The 18,585-nt window shown below is 45.9% G+C and overlaps 1 protein-coding gene across 4 annotated transcripts in view; it reads left to right on the top strand.

Moving 5' to 3' along the window:
- LOC143039233 (facilitated trehalose transporter Tret1-like) overlaps window positions 1-18,208 on the top strand; it is a 164,748-nt gene extending 146,540 nt beyond the window's left edge. For 2 of the 4 annotated variants that reach the window (XM_076209103.1, XM_076209102.1), the window contains 4 exons: window positions 13,221-13,347; window positions 14,528-14,818; window positions 15,031-15,180; window positions 16,836-18,208. In XM_076209103.1, coding sequence (XP_076065218.1) covers window positions 13,333-13,347; window positions 14,528-14,818; window positions 15,031-15,180; window positions 16,836-17,558 — 1,179 coding nt within the window. In that variant the 5' untranslated portion in view covers window positions 13,221-13,332 and the 3' untranslated portion in view covers window positions 17,559-18,208. Of the gene's footprint in view, window positions 1-13,220; window positions 13,348-14,423; window positions 14,819-15,030; window positions 15,181-16,835 lie in introns of all 4 variants that reach the window. The other 2 variants (XM_076209101.1, XM_076209100.1) reach the window with 1 other exon arrangement.
- The last annotated feature ends 377 nt before the right edge of the window (window positions 18,209-18,585 follow it).

The raw sequence follows: 18,585 nt of genomic DNA, 5'->3' as shown, positions 1-18,585 counted from the left end.
TTTCTTATTGACGGTTTGACCCTGAGGAACCCATTCAACGTGAATGAGCCCCTGGGAGTCAAAGAAAGGAATGACCATGGCCTTCTCTTGCGACCTGCTCATCTTTGCCTTTTTGGGTCTGGGGAAGGTCGCGTGCTTCCACTGAGCACTCTGACGTTTGCTTTCAGGGTCGTAGGTGAACACCCAACTCTCGTCGCGAATCACTACCTTATTCAGGAAACCTGAATCAGGCTCTATCATTTCGAGAATGTCAGTGCAACATTCAACACGAAACTGCCACTGGTCATCGGAGAGGATCTTTGGCACGAACTTGGCACATACTTTGTGGAGCTTCAGATCTTCGGTCAGAACTGTCTCTACTGTGCCAATACTAATACCAACAGCTTCAGATATCCTCACAGATATTCGACGGTCTTGCGTCACTTGCATCACTAACCTTTGCACTTCCTCAATGTTTTCCTCCTTGCGTGCACTTTTCGGTGCTCAAGATCTGGGTTCATCCTCAACCTGTTCATTTCCTTCAGAAAATCTGTTAAAACACCGATAGAAACTTGCTTGCCTCCTCTGTTCATCCCCATAGGCCTCCTTTAACATTCCACCAGCTTCTTGTTTGGTTTTCTTAAGTTTAACGCAAAATTTGATGGCGTAACGTTGCTCTATGGTTCCCTGCATCTTGACAAGTGTTCACAGATGGCAAATCGAATCAGACTGGCTCCACCACGTTCACCGCTGCACTCAGACCTACAAATATAGAAAGTTGCCAGTTAGTCATTTTATAGAATATATGTATGTGTACTTCACCATGAAGTTGTATTTTGATCAAATCATATTTAATGTCTCGCCTGACATTTTCTCATTACTTATTGAACATACCTTGTATTCTTAAATTTTCTCTTTTCCAAGGGGGATATTTAGGGCTAAGTGCTGCCACTGCTGGAGGAAGCAGTTCTATCTGATTGGCAGAGTCTGCCAGACTAACTTCAATTGGTTTGGGCAGTTTTGGTCTGTTTGGTGTCCTATCATTTGGTTGCTTTGCGTGTTTGTATTTTGGATTGGACTTATTAGATTAGAAAGAACTCTTGATAGGTATCTCAAACCTAACTCCTTCCTGCGAATAGAAGGGGTGGGGGGATCCAGCCTCTACTTACAAACTCTCCACAGGAGAATTGTGTTAAGCTCCCGTGCATATACGCAGTGCCATATTATGAACCTTGTCCAGCTTAGCTAATATTATCTTACTTGCTGACCCATAAATCTGGCATCCGTAATCTATTTTACTAAGACACAAGGCCTTGTAAATTCTTAAAAGTAAAGTTTTATCGGCTCCCCAATTAAGGGCAGAAATTACCTTTAGGATGTTTAGTCGGAGCTTTACATTGCTATTTCATTGATGTGTTGAGTAAAAGTTAACTTCTTGTCAAAAACAATACCTAGATACTTTACATGATCTTCATATAGCAAGATAGGATGGTTTAAGAACAATGTAGGAATCTCTTTTCTACGTCTTGATCGACATAAACGGATGGTTTTGGTTTTCCCAAAGGAGAATTTGAAGCCTTTAGTACTTGACCAAGTATTTGCAATATTGATAGCCGCCTGAATCTTGTAGGAGACTTCAATACCCCCATATATCAAAATGCGCATAAGATGTTCATATGCTGGTAAGGGACTTTGAAATTGTTTTATATTACAATCAACTTTAGTCGAGCTATGGGATAGACCCCAATCTGCATCGTCTGTCTTTCACTTGGGTAAGCATGGAGATGGAGTATTCTATATGTATTTCAAATGTATAGGCCTGTGATCATTGCAGTGATTATATCCAGTCACTGACCACTGGAAGTCTAACCTCAAAGTTGAAGAACAGATTGTGAGGTCGATAGCAAAGTCTTTGTTGAACTGAATATCATGTCTTGTAGGGGATCCATAATTCATTAAAGTTATGTCATTGTCTAGCATCTCTTATATTAAATACCCCAGCGATCACAGCGGGATTCTCCCCAAAGCGTGTGCGTTACATTAAAGTCACCCATAAGAATATAGGGTTGGCGTAGTTGATCAGTTAGGGACTGTAAATAATTCAGCTCAAGTCGCCGTGGATTGCCTGATCTGTCTCGCAGTCTATCTTCTAATGTTGGGTCAGGTATAATGAACAGAGTAATCCATCCGTTAGGAAAAATATGGACATCACAAGCCTGCAAAACAGAGTTTAGGTGAATCTCTCTTGGCACGGATGCCTATCAAGGGAGGGTACCTATAGGAGACCAAATTGGAGCCAACATTAGGTGTAAGATTTCCAAGTTTCGTCTCCTGAGGACATATTGCTGATATATTGAGTTCTTTAAAAAGAATCCGAACTTGCTCTCTGTGGCACATGTGTCTATGTCTGGGTATTTGATATTCCCGCGCGCATGGCGTGATCATGATAGACACCCATAGGCATACGACACACATACATTTATAAACACATGTCAGGATAGGAGACACTTTTCCCATGTGTAACGGAGCATAGGGACTATGTATAATAGATGACCTAGCTAGGACAATTTAGTCTAGGATGCTGTTGTATATATCTATTACATTTGTCACGGTGACGCCATGACGTCACGGCATAGTTCCCGCCAACGCAGTTGGACCAGAGACACTATGGTGATAAGAACCTGTAGAGCCAGTGGACGTGAACTATTTACATGTGCTGAACATATTCACTGTTTTATATTGATAGGGCTCCCTTTATGTATCCAAGCCTATGTATACAGAAGTACTTATTAGATATAGAAACCTACGTATATATTTTTATACCCTAGCACTCTGGGTACTTTATGCATGCCAATACTCGGCCGTTCATGCATAACATGGCGCAGTGAAAGTTTAAGTGATACTTCTGTACTTATCAGTGATTCCGTTGTGCATAATTCTGTGATAACATAGTGCGTATGTTCTGTGTTGATTACTTTGTGTACAAGTTCAGTGCTAACTTAGTGCGTATGTGTTGTGGTGATTACATTGTGTACGAGTTCAGTGCTATCTTAGTGCGTATGTTCTGTGGATTAAGCCGGTGTACCCAAGGCGTCATTAGCCCCCTCTCCCTCCGGAGAGACCTCCCACGTTCACCGCCTGCCCGGGGCCTACTGAACACTGATCTCACGCGCGTGTTGATTTACGTGCATAGCATATCTCGCCCGCCAATCGGCCGATTTTGACGAAACCAACGCCATGGCGACGCCAGATCAGTCATCCCCCGACAACTCACAGCCAGACACTTCCATAACACCCGGAAACGCAACCCAAGATGAGCAAGATGTACTCAGGTTGTTAGCGAGCTCCCTCGCCCGCCTTATCACAACCACCCCGGTACATGGAAATAACTCCACGGATTCCACCAAATCACCCGTCGTCTCTCCAAAGCCACCTCCCATACTGATGCCGGAGATGTCATACAAGGAATTTGACGCATGGTCCGCCAAATTCGACGATTTCTCCACCCTAACAAACTTCCATTCGCTAAAGCACAAGCAACAAATGGCCACACTCCGGGCATACCTACATGACGGTGTACGATCACTCCTAGAGGACACTCTCGGAGTACCACGCGACTCTACTCTCCCTGTACAAGAAATCTTGAACAAACTTCGAGTGCATTACAGGGAGAAGTGTAATGAGTCCGTACGACGATTGGCATTTACAAATTGCAAGCAAGAGAATGGAGAATCGGTCAACGCCTTCTACGAGCGTCTATCGCAGCTCACACGTGAAGTTGAGCTGTGCACCGGGTTAAATTGCCGTGAGACACAAGTGAAACACCAACTCATCATAGGTCTATGAGACGTCGAAACCGTACGCCAACTCCTACAAACGAGTTCCAGCGCGACACTAGAGGATTTTTTATCGATCGCTCGTGCAAGGGAAACCGCTCGTGGCACTACGGACGCTATTCGCCGTGGGTTAAATCAACCCACCTCGGGAATGGCCTGTGCTGTGTCAACTTACAAGAAGATGCAACGCACGGAACGAGGTCCCACAGGCACCCCACCAGGGAATGAGGCCTGTCCAGGGTGCGGTGTCTTCCCCAAACACCCACGAAAAACGTGTCCAGCTCTTACGCATGTCTGCCGGATTTGCTCCAAGAGAAGACATTTCGAGAAGGTGTGCAATTCATCCACGGCTGCCCCGAAACCCATCCCGCCACCGAAGCAGAAGAACCAACGACCTCGGAAGATGGCCATAGTGTCAAGCCTATCTGCCAACATACGGGCGGCAGATGGGAGGATCGGACCCCCGACTCCTACCATCTCTGTGAGGGTCAAATTTGGTGACGTTGAAGGCAATGTTCGATTCATCCCGGACACCGGATCTGATACAACGGTCATTGGGTGCCAGCACATGAAGGATCTGGGCATCAGCGCTCGCAGCCTCAACCCAACAAGGGACCTGGCCCTGCGGAACCCGGACCATACTGCATTCCAAGGACGTACCATCGGCTCCATGTATGCTACGATGTCCTTTGGAGACACCACCATTGACGGGTGGATCAATGTTGTGACGCACCTGCCGCGCCCCCTGCTATCATGGTGGCACTCGATGCAGCTCCGCCTCATACCTTCGTCATACCCTGCCCAACTGCCGAGGGACCAACCAATCGGCAACGCCTGCCGCTTGCAACGGGACGACGACTCGGTACCACAGCCGGTCACACACTCTCCAACGACTACGGCTCACAGCTCCCTCCCGATCTCTCACGTCCCGCCCCCGTCAACTACAGTAGCTGACCTGCCAGATTGCATCAAGAAGACATGGCCCGACGTCCTTCGACACAAGGAAGACCTCAGGTCCGGCGAGGCCCTTAGGGAAATGACTGGGAGGCCTATGGAGATACATCTCAAGCCAGATGCGAAGCCGTTCGCACTCCACACCGCAAGACGAATCCCACACGCATGGCAAGATGACGTGAAGAAGGAACTCGATGCAATGGTGCACCAAGGCATCATTGAACCTGTTGGTGATGCCCCTTCCGTATGGTGTCACCCCCTCGTAGCGGTGCCGAAACCGAAGGGTGGTGTGCGCATCACAGTGGACACCTCAAAGTTAAACAGCCAGGTACTACGCCCAACCCACCCATCCCCCACACCAAGCGAGGCAATCAGTCGCATCGACAGGAAGGCAAAGTACTTCTCAACCTTCGATGCCATCCAGGGATATTGGCAAATCCCCTTAGCCCAGCAAGACCGCCACTTGACGACATTCATCACTCCGTACGGACGATACATGTTCCGCCGGGGCCCCATGGGCCTCTGTTCAACTGGCGACGAATATAACCGCCGCGGTGACGAGGCCCTCGCAGACATTCCCAACCTTGCCAAGGTCGTGGACGACATCATTATCTGGGACAGCGACTACGGGACACACCTACGTCGCATCAGTGAGGTCTTGAACCGATGCCGCACTCATGGCATCTCCCTCAACGCTGACAAGAACATAAGAACATAAGAACATAAGAAATAAAGGAGACTGCAAAAGACCATAAGGCCTACACTAGGCAGCTCCGTATCCATCACCACCTGTCATCCCCATCCATAAAGTTGTCTAATCGTTTTTTAAAACAACTGATAGTTTCAGCGCTTACTACTTGGTTACTAAGTTTATTCCATTCATCGACCACCCTATTAGTAAACCAATTCTTGCCTATTTCCTTCTTAAATCTAAATTTGTCCAGTTTGTACCCATTACTGCGAGTCCTGCCCTGTTGTTTTATTATGATGACCTTGTTTGCATCACCCTTGTTATAGCCTTTGATCCACTTGAACACTTCTATTAGATCACCCCGCACTCTGCGTCTTTCCAGAGAGTGTAAGTTTAGGTGCCTAAGCCTCTCTTCGTAAGGCAAATTTCCGAGTCCTTGCATCATTTTGGTCATTCTTCTCTGTACTGATTCTAATGAATTTACGTCCATTCTGTAGGACGGAGACCAAAACTGTACCGCATAGTCAAGGATGGGTCTAACTATCGCTAGGTAGAGTTTAATAATTACCTCTGCACTTCTATTCGTTACCGTCCTAGCAATGAAGGCTAATGCACTGTTAGCTTTATTTCTGGCGCTAATACACTGCTTCCTGGTTTTAAGGTCCGGACTCACCAGAACTCCCAAGTCCCTCTCGCACTCAGATTTTTCTAAAAACGTGTTATCTAAGTTGTATCTATTTTCGGGGTTGTGTAGCCCTACGTTTAACACACTACACTTAGAGATATTGAAGTTCATTTGCCACTTCACCGACCATGTTAACAGCTTATTAATGTCATCCTGCAGAATCTCTACGTCGTCTCCTGACCTAATTAGGCGTCCTATTTTAGTGTCGTCCCGCAAACTTACTAACATCACTATTTAACCCTTCGTCCAAGTCGTTTATATACATAATGAACAACAAGGGACCCAAAACCGAGCCCTGGGGAACCCCGCTAGTAACATTGCCCCACCTAAGATGACTCTTGCTGCTCCCAGTGTCAACTTCTGCGGGTTCACAGTGTCTCAAGACGGCGTAGCCATCGAAAGCGAGAAAATAAAGGCAATTACGGAGTTCCCAACACCTTCCAACATCACAGACCTCCGATCGTTTATGGGTCTAGTGAACCAGTTGGGTGAATTCACTTCCAACGTCTCTACAACTGCAGACGCTCTTCGCCCGCTACTCAGCCCGAGGAACACCTTCCTCTGGACACCTGCTCAGGAGGACGCCTTCCAAAGGACGAAGCAGGCCCTCGCCCAACCTCCTGTCCTCGCCCATTTCGACCCGAAACTACCGACTGCCCTCCAAACGGACGCGTCTCGTCTGAATGGCATAGGGTACGCCCTCCTACAGGAACATGAAGAGGGAGTTTGGCGACTCGTACAGTGCGGCTCTCGATTCCTGCAGGACGTGGAAACACGGTACAGCACGATCGAGTTGGAACCGCTGGCTACGGTCTGGGCCATGCAGAAGTGCAAATACTTCCTGCTTGGCCTCCAGGACTTCACACACATCACGGATCATCGACCCCTTCTTCCGATCCTCAATACGTACACTCTAGACTGTATTGAGAACCCAAGGCTCCAACGCCTCCGGGAGAAGATTGCAGGATTCGTGTTCACCAGCAGATGGCGTAAGGGCTCAGAGTTATGCATTCCGGATGCCCTCTCAAGAGCTCCCGTGGACAAACCTCTGGCAGATGACGTCGCCCTGGGCGATGAAACAAGCATCTGCATCCGCGACGTGGTGACTCGCAATGTTGCCACGCTCCATGCCCTTTCCGGCCCTCCAACACTCGACACCACGGCAACTCCTCCACACTCAACGGACCCAGTACTCGACGAACTCCGTCAGGCAGCATCTTTGGACCCCACGTACGTGCAACTCGCCTCTCTCGTCGGGAAGGGATTCCCACGGTCACGCATGGAACTCGACGAAGCTCTACTTCCCTTCTGGAAGTTCAGAGACAGCCTCTGCATCGACGGACCTTTGATCCTCCGAGAGGCACGAATACTTGTCCCCCAAGCTCTTCGCAGAAGTGTGTTGGCTCGACTTCACGACAGCCATCGTGGTATTGAAGCCACCAAACGCCGAGCCAGGCAGACGGTCTGGTGGCCAGGCATCGATTCCGATATCGCCAACACAGTACGCTCCTGCGAGCCATGCCAGATATTGCAGCCGAGCCAACAGCGTGAGCCATACTTCACCGACGATGTGCCCCCCTCCAGACCGTTCGAGTCGGTCTCCGCAGACTTTTTCACCACCGCCGGGAAGCACTTCCTGGTGTACGCGGATCGACTCTCTGGATGGGCAACGGTGGGCCACTGTGGCACGGACTCCTCGACATCCCAAACCATCCGGCTCTTCCGCCACTTCTTCAGCACCTTCGGCGTCCCGGTACGACTCAGGACGGATGGAGGACCCCAGTTTACGGCCTATGACTTCGCTGAATTCCTGCGACGATGGGGCGTCCGCCACGACGTCTCCACCCCCTACCACCCACAGTCCAACGGGCATGCAGAATCGGCGGTCAAGGCCGTGAAACGCCTTATCATCAAGGTCGCGACCAATGGAGAAATTCGCCACAGCGACGCGTTCCACCGGGGTCTCCTGGAGATACGGAACACGCCCAACCCCGACGGAAGAAGCCCTGCCCAGGTCCTCTTCGGACGCCCCCTTCGGTCCTGCGTCCCAGCCCACTCCAGGTCCTTTGCGCCTGAGTGGCAGGCTGCCACAGCTGAATGCGAGCAGAAGGCAGCCGCCAGAATGGAGGCGACCATCAAGCAGTACGACTCACACGCGTGTTGTCCCACAACTCCGTTGGAGCTCAGGATCCAGGATCCTACGTCACGACGATGGAGTAAGGTCGGCCACATAATGGGACAAGGACGTACCAGGGACTACCTTATCAAGACAGCGTCCGGAAGTGTCCTGTGGCGCAACCGGAAGTTCCTCCGCCCCATCCCTGAGCCAGGTGTCGCCCGTGATGGCATGGAGTCTCCAACGAGCACTACCGGCAATACTCCTCGCCCCACGAATCAAACTGGCCAGCCCAATGGACCAAGACGCTCAGCGAGACTGGCCGCACGCAACAAATCGACGGCTCAATGAATACATCGATTTTGGGGGAGGGGGGAGATGTGGCACATGTGTCTATGTCTGGGTATTTGATATTCCCGCGCGCATGGCGTGATCATGATAGACACCCATAGGCATACGACACACATACATTTATAAACACATGTCAGGATAGGAGACACTTTTCCCATGTGTAACGGAGCATAGGGACTATGTATAATAGATGACCTAGCTAGGACAATTTAGTCTAGGATCCTGTTGTATATATCTATTACCTTTGTCACGGTGACGCCATGACGTCACGGCATAGTTCCCGCCAACGCAGTTGGACCAGAGACACTATGGTGATAAGAACCTGTTGAGCCAGTGGACGTGAACTATTTAACATGTGCTGAACAATATTCACTGTTTTATATTGATAGGGCTCCCTTTATGTATCCAAGCCTATGTATACAGAAGTACTTATTAGATATAGAAACCTACGTATATATTTTTATACCCTAGCACTCTGGGTACTTTATGCATGCCAATACTCGGCCGTTCATGCATAACACTCTCTGTGTCCAGATAAACCACGAATGTTCCACTATATTAAAGACATTTAGACTTAGGAACCTTTGTTATGTTCATCTGTTTTAGAAAACTTACGAGAGATGTTTGATTTTGGTTATTGTCTTTACTTTTACTTTTCCCTTTGCCAGAAGACAAAAAATGAGGACTTTTTTGACGAAGAGCCTCAAGCTGGTCTATTCTCTTTAACATTTGTTATAGCTGGATGATCGAGGTGAAGAATGAGGAGATGGAATGCGAGCCCTCTATTGGCGTACTGTGAGGGTCTCGTATTTCGTCATCGTTTGACCGGTGTACTATCACAGTAGGATATTTGACAGTTTTTTGAACTCTCATTGCTGGGTATCTCTTCTGGCAAAGAGTAGTTGTCCAAGTTATGTAGGGATCCATGCCGCTCCCCAAGACCAGCTTGGTCCTGAGATGTAGGCTGATTCTTTGGCTTTGTCATATCTCCAAGGAGAAAGTTAGGTGTGTTTCTGTGGGGTGAACTCGTGAGGCCTCAACAGAAGAGGCCTGTGAAGTCCCAACAGAAGAGGCCTATTATGCCTCACCAGTAAAAGCCCCGGAAGTCCCCTCTGAAGGGGGTTTGGTGGTCCCTTCAGATGAGAGCCGGGAAGTCCCCTCTGATGGGACCCGGGGAGCTCAGATGGTTTTTAGAAGCTCCAGCATTGGAAGCTTGAGTGTTATTTATTGTAGTGGAAGAAAAGTTAGATTTAGTTGTTTTAACTATATATTATTAGGGATTCTTGTTAAGCCGCTTCTTGGCTTGGCCCAAGCTGATATGCTCATATAAGGACATTATTAAGGCCTCCTGTTCCCAGACATACATCTTACAAATCTTATCACGTGCATGATGGTTTCCCTTACAATTTGTTCATATCATGGGTCTATCACATTCGCCATGTTCATGCTGTGAACAATATTGACATATTGTGACGAACACAAATATGGGAAGTATGACCAAATCTATAGGAATTATAGCACTAGAGCACCCTGGTCTTGTATGGCCGCACCTTCATTATTTCCTTCTCCAGAACAGTCTCATTTGGCAAATATGAATTTACAAATGTTATGGTGGTCATCGATGAGCGTGGTGCCTTAAAGATCTTCCACGCGTTATCAGGGCACATCTCTAAAATTTCCTCTTCTAATAGGGCACATACATCTTCATTAAAGATCACTCCCTTAGCATAGCTACAAGTATAATGAGGCTTTATTTCTTTAATTATGTCCTCTGTCTTTTATATTTAATAGCATTGCTGCATGTCCATCAGATTTTGTGTGGACAAGAAAACTATATTTTCCAAAGCGTTTTATATGTGGTCTTTTTATATGACCGAGCTTTTGGTTTATGTATTTCTTCAGTCTGAAGAGATTTCCACGAATTGCCGTTTAGGCGGGTAACGTGATCTTGATGGATTAGTATTTTCTTGTGGGGGTCTTCATTTTGGCCGGGAGATTTGTACATACCCAGATACATAGGATGAGAGTCTACCAGGAAACACTGCATTTCCATATTTCCATATTCGATATAGGTCGAACTGGTAGACAGATTCTGGAACGCAGTTGCGTTTAGTGGGGTCAGGGTTATGATCGTGGATTCTAGGACTAGTGCTTGATAACGTCCTCTACGGAGCCTATTCCCCTTCGTGTTGAGGGTAGGCAGTTGTTCCGGTGATGTCAATGTAGATTGTTCTCAGGGTTGAAAGGAGGGCTCTTCGCTTCGTGTCGTGGGGTGGGGATCGATTCCCCACTTCCCCGTTGTTTGTTTTAGTTGTTCCATTGTTGTTCTTACCACATTTAGGGTGACCTTGTTGGGGGACGGCTCTCCAGTCAGGCTGGAATGGGAAAACCACGCTTGTGGTACCTTTCCTAGCTTCCCCCAATGGGATAGGTTGATGAAGGTAGGACGAGAGTTGGGACTGGTTATGTTGTGGGGTGGGGGACTAAAGAGAGGAGTTTGGGCGGTGTATCCGTGTTGTGCTCGTGTCTTAGCTTGGTGGGAGTGGTGATGGGGTAATTCTGGAGTGAAGGATCATAGTGCTTCTACACATGTGATTCCTTGTTCAACCATCATGAGCCTGACTCGTGTTAAGATAGCTGAAACCAAGGATCATACACCAGGAGAGGGAGCTGTGACCTTTGACCAATGGGATTGGGCTGTTGGGGCAGGCAATTCACTGATGGGAATCGCAGAGGAATGCGAGATTTGAGCTCTCAACTAAGCGAATGAGACCGACACGGTTCCGATTACGCCACCAACGCACTAAGACGACACAAGATTCGTGTCGTGTTTGTATAGAGAGTATGTACCATCTTTCCGGTAGGCTAGTTGAACGACGTGGACGTAGAGTAGCTCCCACTATAAGAAAACTTCCCAGAAAGTCCTGGTTATAGGTAAATTGGCTACGCACAGGTACTGGCAATATTGCAGCAAGCACGAAGAAGTGTGGAATCTAACTCAGACTTATGTCAATGCGGTCAAAATAGACTCGAACACATTCTGAATGTGTGGAACATGATAGGACCTCACTGTCCACAGACTTACCGAAGTGTAAGGATCCTGATACAGTAGTTCCGAAATTAGGTGCAGACCACTGCCTGCTTCAGAACTTCCGGTTCGTGCACGAGAACCTTGGGACAAGTAAGTCAAACACGGATTGCACTGAAAGTTAATAATATTGCCCTTCTACAAAAGCACCTCGGTCGCAGCCCACTCGAATTGTCCCCACGTTCGACACGTGGTATAACTTAAGGGGCATTTAGACGGTCAAACGGTTTGACAAACCCGGTTTGTCAAACTAGTGTTTGAAGTGATGTTTGACCGTGGGAATAGGGTATTTGGTTGTCAAACACGTTCGACAAACGTGTTTGACGACCAAATACCCCATTCACACGGTCAAACATGACTTCAAACACTTGCCTGACAAACCGGGTTTGTCAAACTGTTCGACCGTGTAAATGGCCCTTTACTAATAGCTTCATCAGAAGACCGGGGAAACTTGAGCTAGGCAGCGACGATTCTGGCGGTGAGGGACGATGGTGGGGAGGTGGAGACGAAGTTGGAGGCAAACGACAACCAGACGTTACTTCAAGTCAGCCGAGGGTAGAGAGAATGGAAGAAGGTGGTGAACTGGATGCAGTCACTAAGCTCCCTCTGCTGAATCCATTACTGCTAGGGGCACACGTGTCCTCTGTTTTGATGCGTGGCAGCTCGCTTTAAGTGAAGCTTCGACGCGCACTCAGACTACCGTAATTTAGGACGTTTGGTTGTTTGGATGGACAAGTGGTCTTTCCCTTACGCTGGTTGTTTGGATGGCTAAGTGGTAATTTCCTTACAACAACCCAGTACTAGTGACTTACCTTATCAATTGCCCTTTTTCCCCCTTACAAGAGAGGTAGCCAAAATCAAAGGCATAAATCCACTCCCACCCATTTCATCCCCACGTGACTCCACTCCTATTCACCACTCCTCCCTCTCTCTTTTCTTGGCTCCTGGATGACGGGTCATCCCTGCATCTCGCCCACTGCCCTGGGTCAGAAGCAATGCAGCAAAACACAGCACATCTAGAGCAAGTCCACTTCATTTAGTCGGCGACCCCCTCCCCCTCTCAGTCCTCTTATGCAGAAAAAGAGAGGACGGGGAGAAATTCTTTCGGGTTAAGTAAAAATATATCATTCACACATACTCCTTCACCCCGCATCCCCCACAGTATCACCTATACACAACCATTCTGCACTCATCCCTATCTTCTGTCTTCTCCCTCAACAGACATTCTCCTCTTGCCCAATGCCCCCTTTACCCTATCCATCCGTCTCATCTTCGGTTGCTCCCTCATGCTCACTCCCTCCAGCTCTGCTTTCCACTCCTCTTTTACTAATCTTTCTTCACTCATTGTTGACATACATAGTAATAATGATGATAAAGACCATAATAGTAATAATTATAGAAATTAAAATGATGGTGATGATGGCGATGATGATAATGGTGGTGATGATAACTTTTTCTGTAGCAGCCACAGTCCACCTATCTTAATATGGACTCTAAAATTTACTTTGGTCTATTGACAGGTGGCTGCCGCCATGGTGGTTGGGGCCACTTTGATTGGAAGTGGACTTGAAGACGCTTGGCCCAACTTCCTCAATCCTGATATCGTTTCCCAGTTCAGACTTCAGCCACAAGATGTCGCCTGGCTTGGTGCGGTCCTTGGCATATTCATTGTTCTTATTATTTTCCGTTGCCATGTATCCGGAATTTTTTAAGCCAGTAATACTTTTCACGCAATTCTGGTGTGTGCTTTAACAGCATGTCCAGTTCGTCTTAACATCATAAATTCATTCGTGACATGACCTACCAAAGATAGGTTATTTATAACTAATATTTTATTCTTTTACATTAATGTCTACAAGACGGCATATAACAATGATATTTACTGTTTTATTTACCTTGAATTTAGCAAAGCGTTCGACAAAGTGCCCCACCAGAGACTACCACTGTAAAAGCCCGTGGCACAGGAGGAAAAGTGAACGGATTAGAGCATGAATTAGTGACAGAAAAAACGGGTCACCAATAACGATGTGAAATCCAAATAGGGGCGTGTTAGTAGTGGAGTCCCCTAGGACTCTGTTTTGGGTCCCAATGTTAAAAAGACTTTTGTTTGTTAGTGAATCCCAACCTTAAATCTAGGAAACGGTGCATTGGTGCTAGGAATACATTTAACAGGCCATTAGGATTTATTACTAGGATGGTTACAAACAAAATTGCAGATGTAGTTATTAAACTCTATCTGGCCTTAGACTCGTCTCTGACTATGCGGTAGCTTTTTTATATTCATTAGAATCAGTACAGAGGAGAATGACCAAAATGATACATGGGCTCACAAATTTACCTTACGAAGATGGGCTTAGGCACCTTAACTTACACTCTCTGGTGCATGGTGATCTAATACGGGTATTCAAATGGATCAAGGGCTTTAGCAAGGATGATGCAGACAAGGTCATCATCAAGACAGCAGGGCAGTACTTGTAGTAATGGATTTAATTTGACAAAATTAGATTTAAGAAGGAAATAGGCAAGAACTGGTTTACCATTAGAGTTGTTAACGCGTTGAATGGACTTATGAACCATGTAGTGAGGTAACTATTGGTTGTTTTAAGATATGGAAAGATAACTTTGTGGGTAGAGATGATAGATGGTAGTGGACATAGAACTGACTGGTGGAGGCCTTTTGCAGTCTCCTTCAGTCTTATGTTCTTACATTCTTATCTTTTCAGCTTCAATCCCAGACCTATGTTTGATTCCCGTGCCCCTCCTGGCTTGGTTTTGGGAGGATCTGCTCGGCCCAAGCCGTGTGCTTCACCTCTCTCTCCTGCCGCAGATTGCCCTCTGGCTCCTGATAGCCTTCCTGCCCTCTAGAACGACGCTCTTTATTGCGTGGACCGGCATCTCTATTATCGAGGCCAACGCCAAATCCATCGTTCATGTACACATAGCAGAATTAGTCAGTGCAAAACCTCGTGGAATGCTCACGATTCAATCAGGAGTCATGGAGGGCATAGGAATGCTGACTGTTTACGTGATCTCCAAGTACCTGTCCTGGACAAATGCTCACATCGTCTGCTCTTCGCTCATTGGTACCGTTTTTATCTTCATGACATTTGTCCCCGAGGTTCGATATGCATACATTTGTTCTTAACCTATTAATGTACGAGTCACAATTTATGAGTATTGTTTTGGTTAATAGATTATTTCTAGTTTCCAGGTATTAACAGGTTAACAAGTACAACACTATTTAAATTTCAACACATCTGACTCTACATTGGGCAAGACAGTGCTTTAACAACACAAAATGGTAAAAAAAAATGACCCTGTTTATTTCAGTCACCTTACTGGCTACTTAAGAAAGGGAAAATTGACGAGGCCTATCAAGCTCTACTCAGGCTTCGGGGGAATAAAGATGAAGTCGATCTCGAGCTACAGGAGATCAAAGAAGCAATCAGCGAAAAGCCTACCAACACCATTAAAGACCAAGTGAGCTCTGTTTTATTCAAAAACCTATTCTCTTTATTCAGTTCCACTTTGATGAACTTTCGGCTCTAAAGCTTTATCTACTTTGCCACTTTCGCGCGTTTACTTTCGTTTCCTACGTCTCTTAAATTTGCACCACTGTCGTTAGTAACCTCCCCTTTCTTCACTTTCACCCACCTTTCTCTTGTCACTTCTATTTCTTTATTAATTTACAGATTTTTAGTCGATATGCCCTGTGCCTACAAGTATTCCTCTTTTCAGTTACTATATAATGTACTTCAGACAAGAGGGAATGAAATGATTGTAGATTTTCTTTTCTTTCTTGAATATCGTTAACACTGCATGCTTCTCCAGTTACAATCTCTAAATCCCCAGAGAAAACGCGGGACAGGTTCTGCTTTAATTTTGCAGTGACGAAGTGATTTCTTTAGTCCAATGATCTTTAACCTAATATTTAAGATCCTTCCCTAAGGGCGTGAGCTTACATTCGTGAACCAATTGAATTGTCTCCTACTCCACCCTTACTCCAATCTGATTCGTTGTTACAAGGCTATATGTAATATTTTTTACTTAAGCAATCTCGAATCACTGCATAACTCTCTTAGATTACAAATAGTCAGCAAAACACGTCATACAGGCTCTTGGGCATTTTTATGACTCTAGCCGGAGAGCGAGCTTGCGCAACCCTTCGCCAATGAACTGTGCTGTTTACAAAACACCCAATCCATAAAAATGCAACCCTCACCATCTACTCCACTTTTTACTCACGTCTCTCTACCAACCTCTTACATTTACCACAACGACAAGAATAGTTATGGTTCGCTCAAGGATGAGTGAACTACTCCATTCCACTCAGTTACCTCGTCCTGTCTCACTGGACACCCAAAACCTTGATGACAGCCGCCATTGCTTTCCGGATCTCCCATATATATGTGAAGACGAACTGTGGTAAGTGTGGGGCTGTTTCTGTATCATCGGTAAGTAGAGGGAAAGTCGTCGTGGGTTGTAGATCCTTGCGTGACGAGGCAATAGTGAAAGTTGTGTGTGACGATCACCTCGGACCCAGTCCGAAGACAAAGTGCCAGACCCTCTGCACCCGTCACGGAGTTCATACCTACGACAGACAGGAACGAAATCTGATGGATTTTATACAATGAAAAACATACACGTCTCACCATCCTCATGTCTATGTTGACGAGCAACACACTAATTGCTCTTTTGTACATAGCATTCACATCGACACTGTAGATTTCCGCATGATCACCAAAATCAGATCTATTGCCAATGCAACATGATGACACCCATTATATATTTCTTTAAGTAAATTGCAGTATATTCATAGGTGGAAACACCAATTGTAAATCAAATTACCGCAAAATCATTACATATGTATTCTTAATTACAACAAAATTTTTCTAATTTCCTTGAAACATCCATACCAGCAATTCCGCAATTTCTTTTAGGCATCCACAGCTTTCATTCACCAATTTCATCGAAACCCCAACGACCACATTTCCGCAATTTCATTAAAACATTCACAATCTCAATAGTTTTTGTTACCATGCCAAGAGCAGGGCACCATTTTCATTCCATACTATTTCAATTTATCATTCAAATCATAGGAATACTTTATAGGATGTTCTATTGTATCTTTCCAGGTCTCCCAGCTCCTGATTCCTATGAACTATAAGCCCGTACTTCTGGTCTCGACCATGGCCTTCCTTCAAGCGGCAGGAGGCACCAACATCGTGTTTAGGTTCCTCGTCTTCTTGCTCGGAGAGGGCAACCCTGACCAGGACCCAGCCTTCCAGTCAATTATCATTGGTGTCGTGCAACTTGTTTCCATCTGCGCATCCATTTTCTTCATCGACCGGGTGGAACGCCGCACCCTCATTTTCGGTTCCTCACTCGTCTGCGCAATATCAATGGCTTGTATATCCTGTGTTCTCCACCTCCCCACCGCACCCAAGTGGTTGAAGGGGGTCTTCCTTGCCACCTTCACCGTCTTCTCAAGTTTCGGCATCGATCCCGTGGTCAACCTCGTGGAGGCCGAAGTCCTTCCGATACCAGTTCGATCCGTCGGGGCTCGAATTGTTACTATGGTGTTCAGCTTGTCACAGTTTCTCTTGACCGTGACGTATGGCGCGACGTCACAGAACATGCAAGTCTTGTTTCTTTCGTTTACTGTATCTAACTTGCTGCTGGGCTTAGTGTCTTGGAAGTGGATTCCTGGGACAAAGGGGAAGCCTCTGACTAAATTACAGACATTATTCCGGAGGCGAAGTAGAGCAGCCGAAAAAACGTCAATAAAACATGTGGTACTTTGGAAATATAAACATGTAAACTCCATTGAGTGTCATTCTGAGTTGGAACCGAACTGAATTGGCAAACAACTAATCTAATGCCGCGATAGTTGCCTTAACAGCTGCTTCCTAACTGATTGTGAGCAAAAGCTATCCAAAGTAAATAGCTATATAACTGATAAATCATAATATAACTCACCATCTTGTTAAGTGATAAATAGACAATAATGTGAACTAATGAAAATAATGTAATACGTAACCAATATTTCCATGAAAAAGTGGCACAAGGTCAAAATATTTTGCACAATGGTGTATTGCACTTGAAAATTATGGAATGCAGTAGAAACTAACCATTGCCAAAAACATATCCCTTCTTCAAAAGTTTCATGTGCAAGACTCGAATGACCCACCCTAGACTGACAAGTGGTCACAGATGCACATATGTTCAACTGTGAGTACTTTTTTTTATACTCTAATTATATTTCATATTATCTTAAGACAAGTTATGCGAAAATCGAGGATCGGCCGACTCCAGCATCTATCTGAGCTATACATTGGGCCGACGATGTATGTGTTAAGGTTTCTATTAAACAGGAGACAGCCACGTTTCGATCCATGGTAGCCTTCAGAAATCGCCTCCAAGCGTGTGTAGACAACCACGGCCACCATTTGGCGGATGTGATATTTAAATAATGAAAATGTAAACAATGTAATGACTGAAGTTTCATGTGTGCAAATAATAATTTTCATTGTTTTTAACCATTTGTGTTTCATTTACCTTGGAAACGTGGGAGTTTTTTTTGGAGTCACCCTGTATATACCTGTCTATTAATTTGTTCATTCATTGATTTCTCTATTTGATATTTTTTCTAAAGTTGATAGGAAGGAGGTAGTCATTTAAGGGGAGAATAAAGTTTGGAAAACAGAGGATGGCAGAGCCTTGTATGTTCATATGGAATCAGTTTAAGTTCAAGGCCATGTTCACGCTAATGATTTCAACAACGTCAGGTGTTACGGATAAAACTCCTATGAAACGCACAACTACAGAGAGGGAGACCCAAGGTGTTCGGAGTGTGCGTCGAGGAAGCACACCTTCCAAAAGTGT

The sequence above is a fragment of the Oratosquilla oratoria genome, chromosome 26 (assembly GCF_046742065.1).
Source record: "Oratosquilla oratoria isolate Oo_2021 chromosome 26, ASM4674206v1, whole genome shotgun sequence".
NCBI lineage: Eukaryota > Metazoa > Arthropoda > Malacostraca > Stomatopoda > Squillidae > Oratosquilla > Oratosquilla oratoria.
Note: the sequence above shows the minus strand (reverse complement) of the source record. Positions and strands in the feature narration are given on the sequence as shown.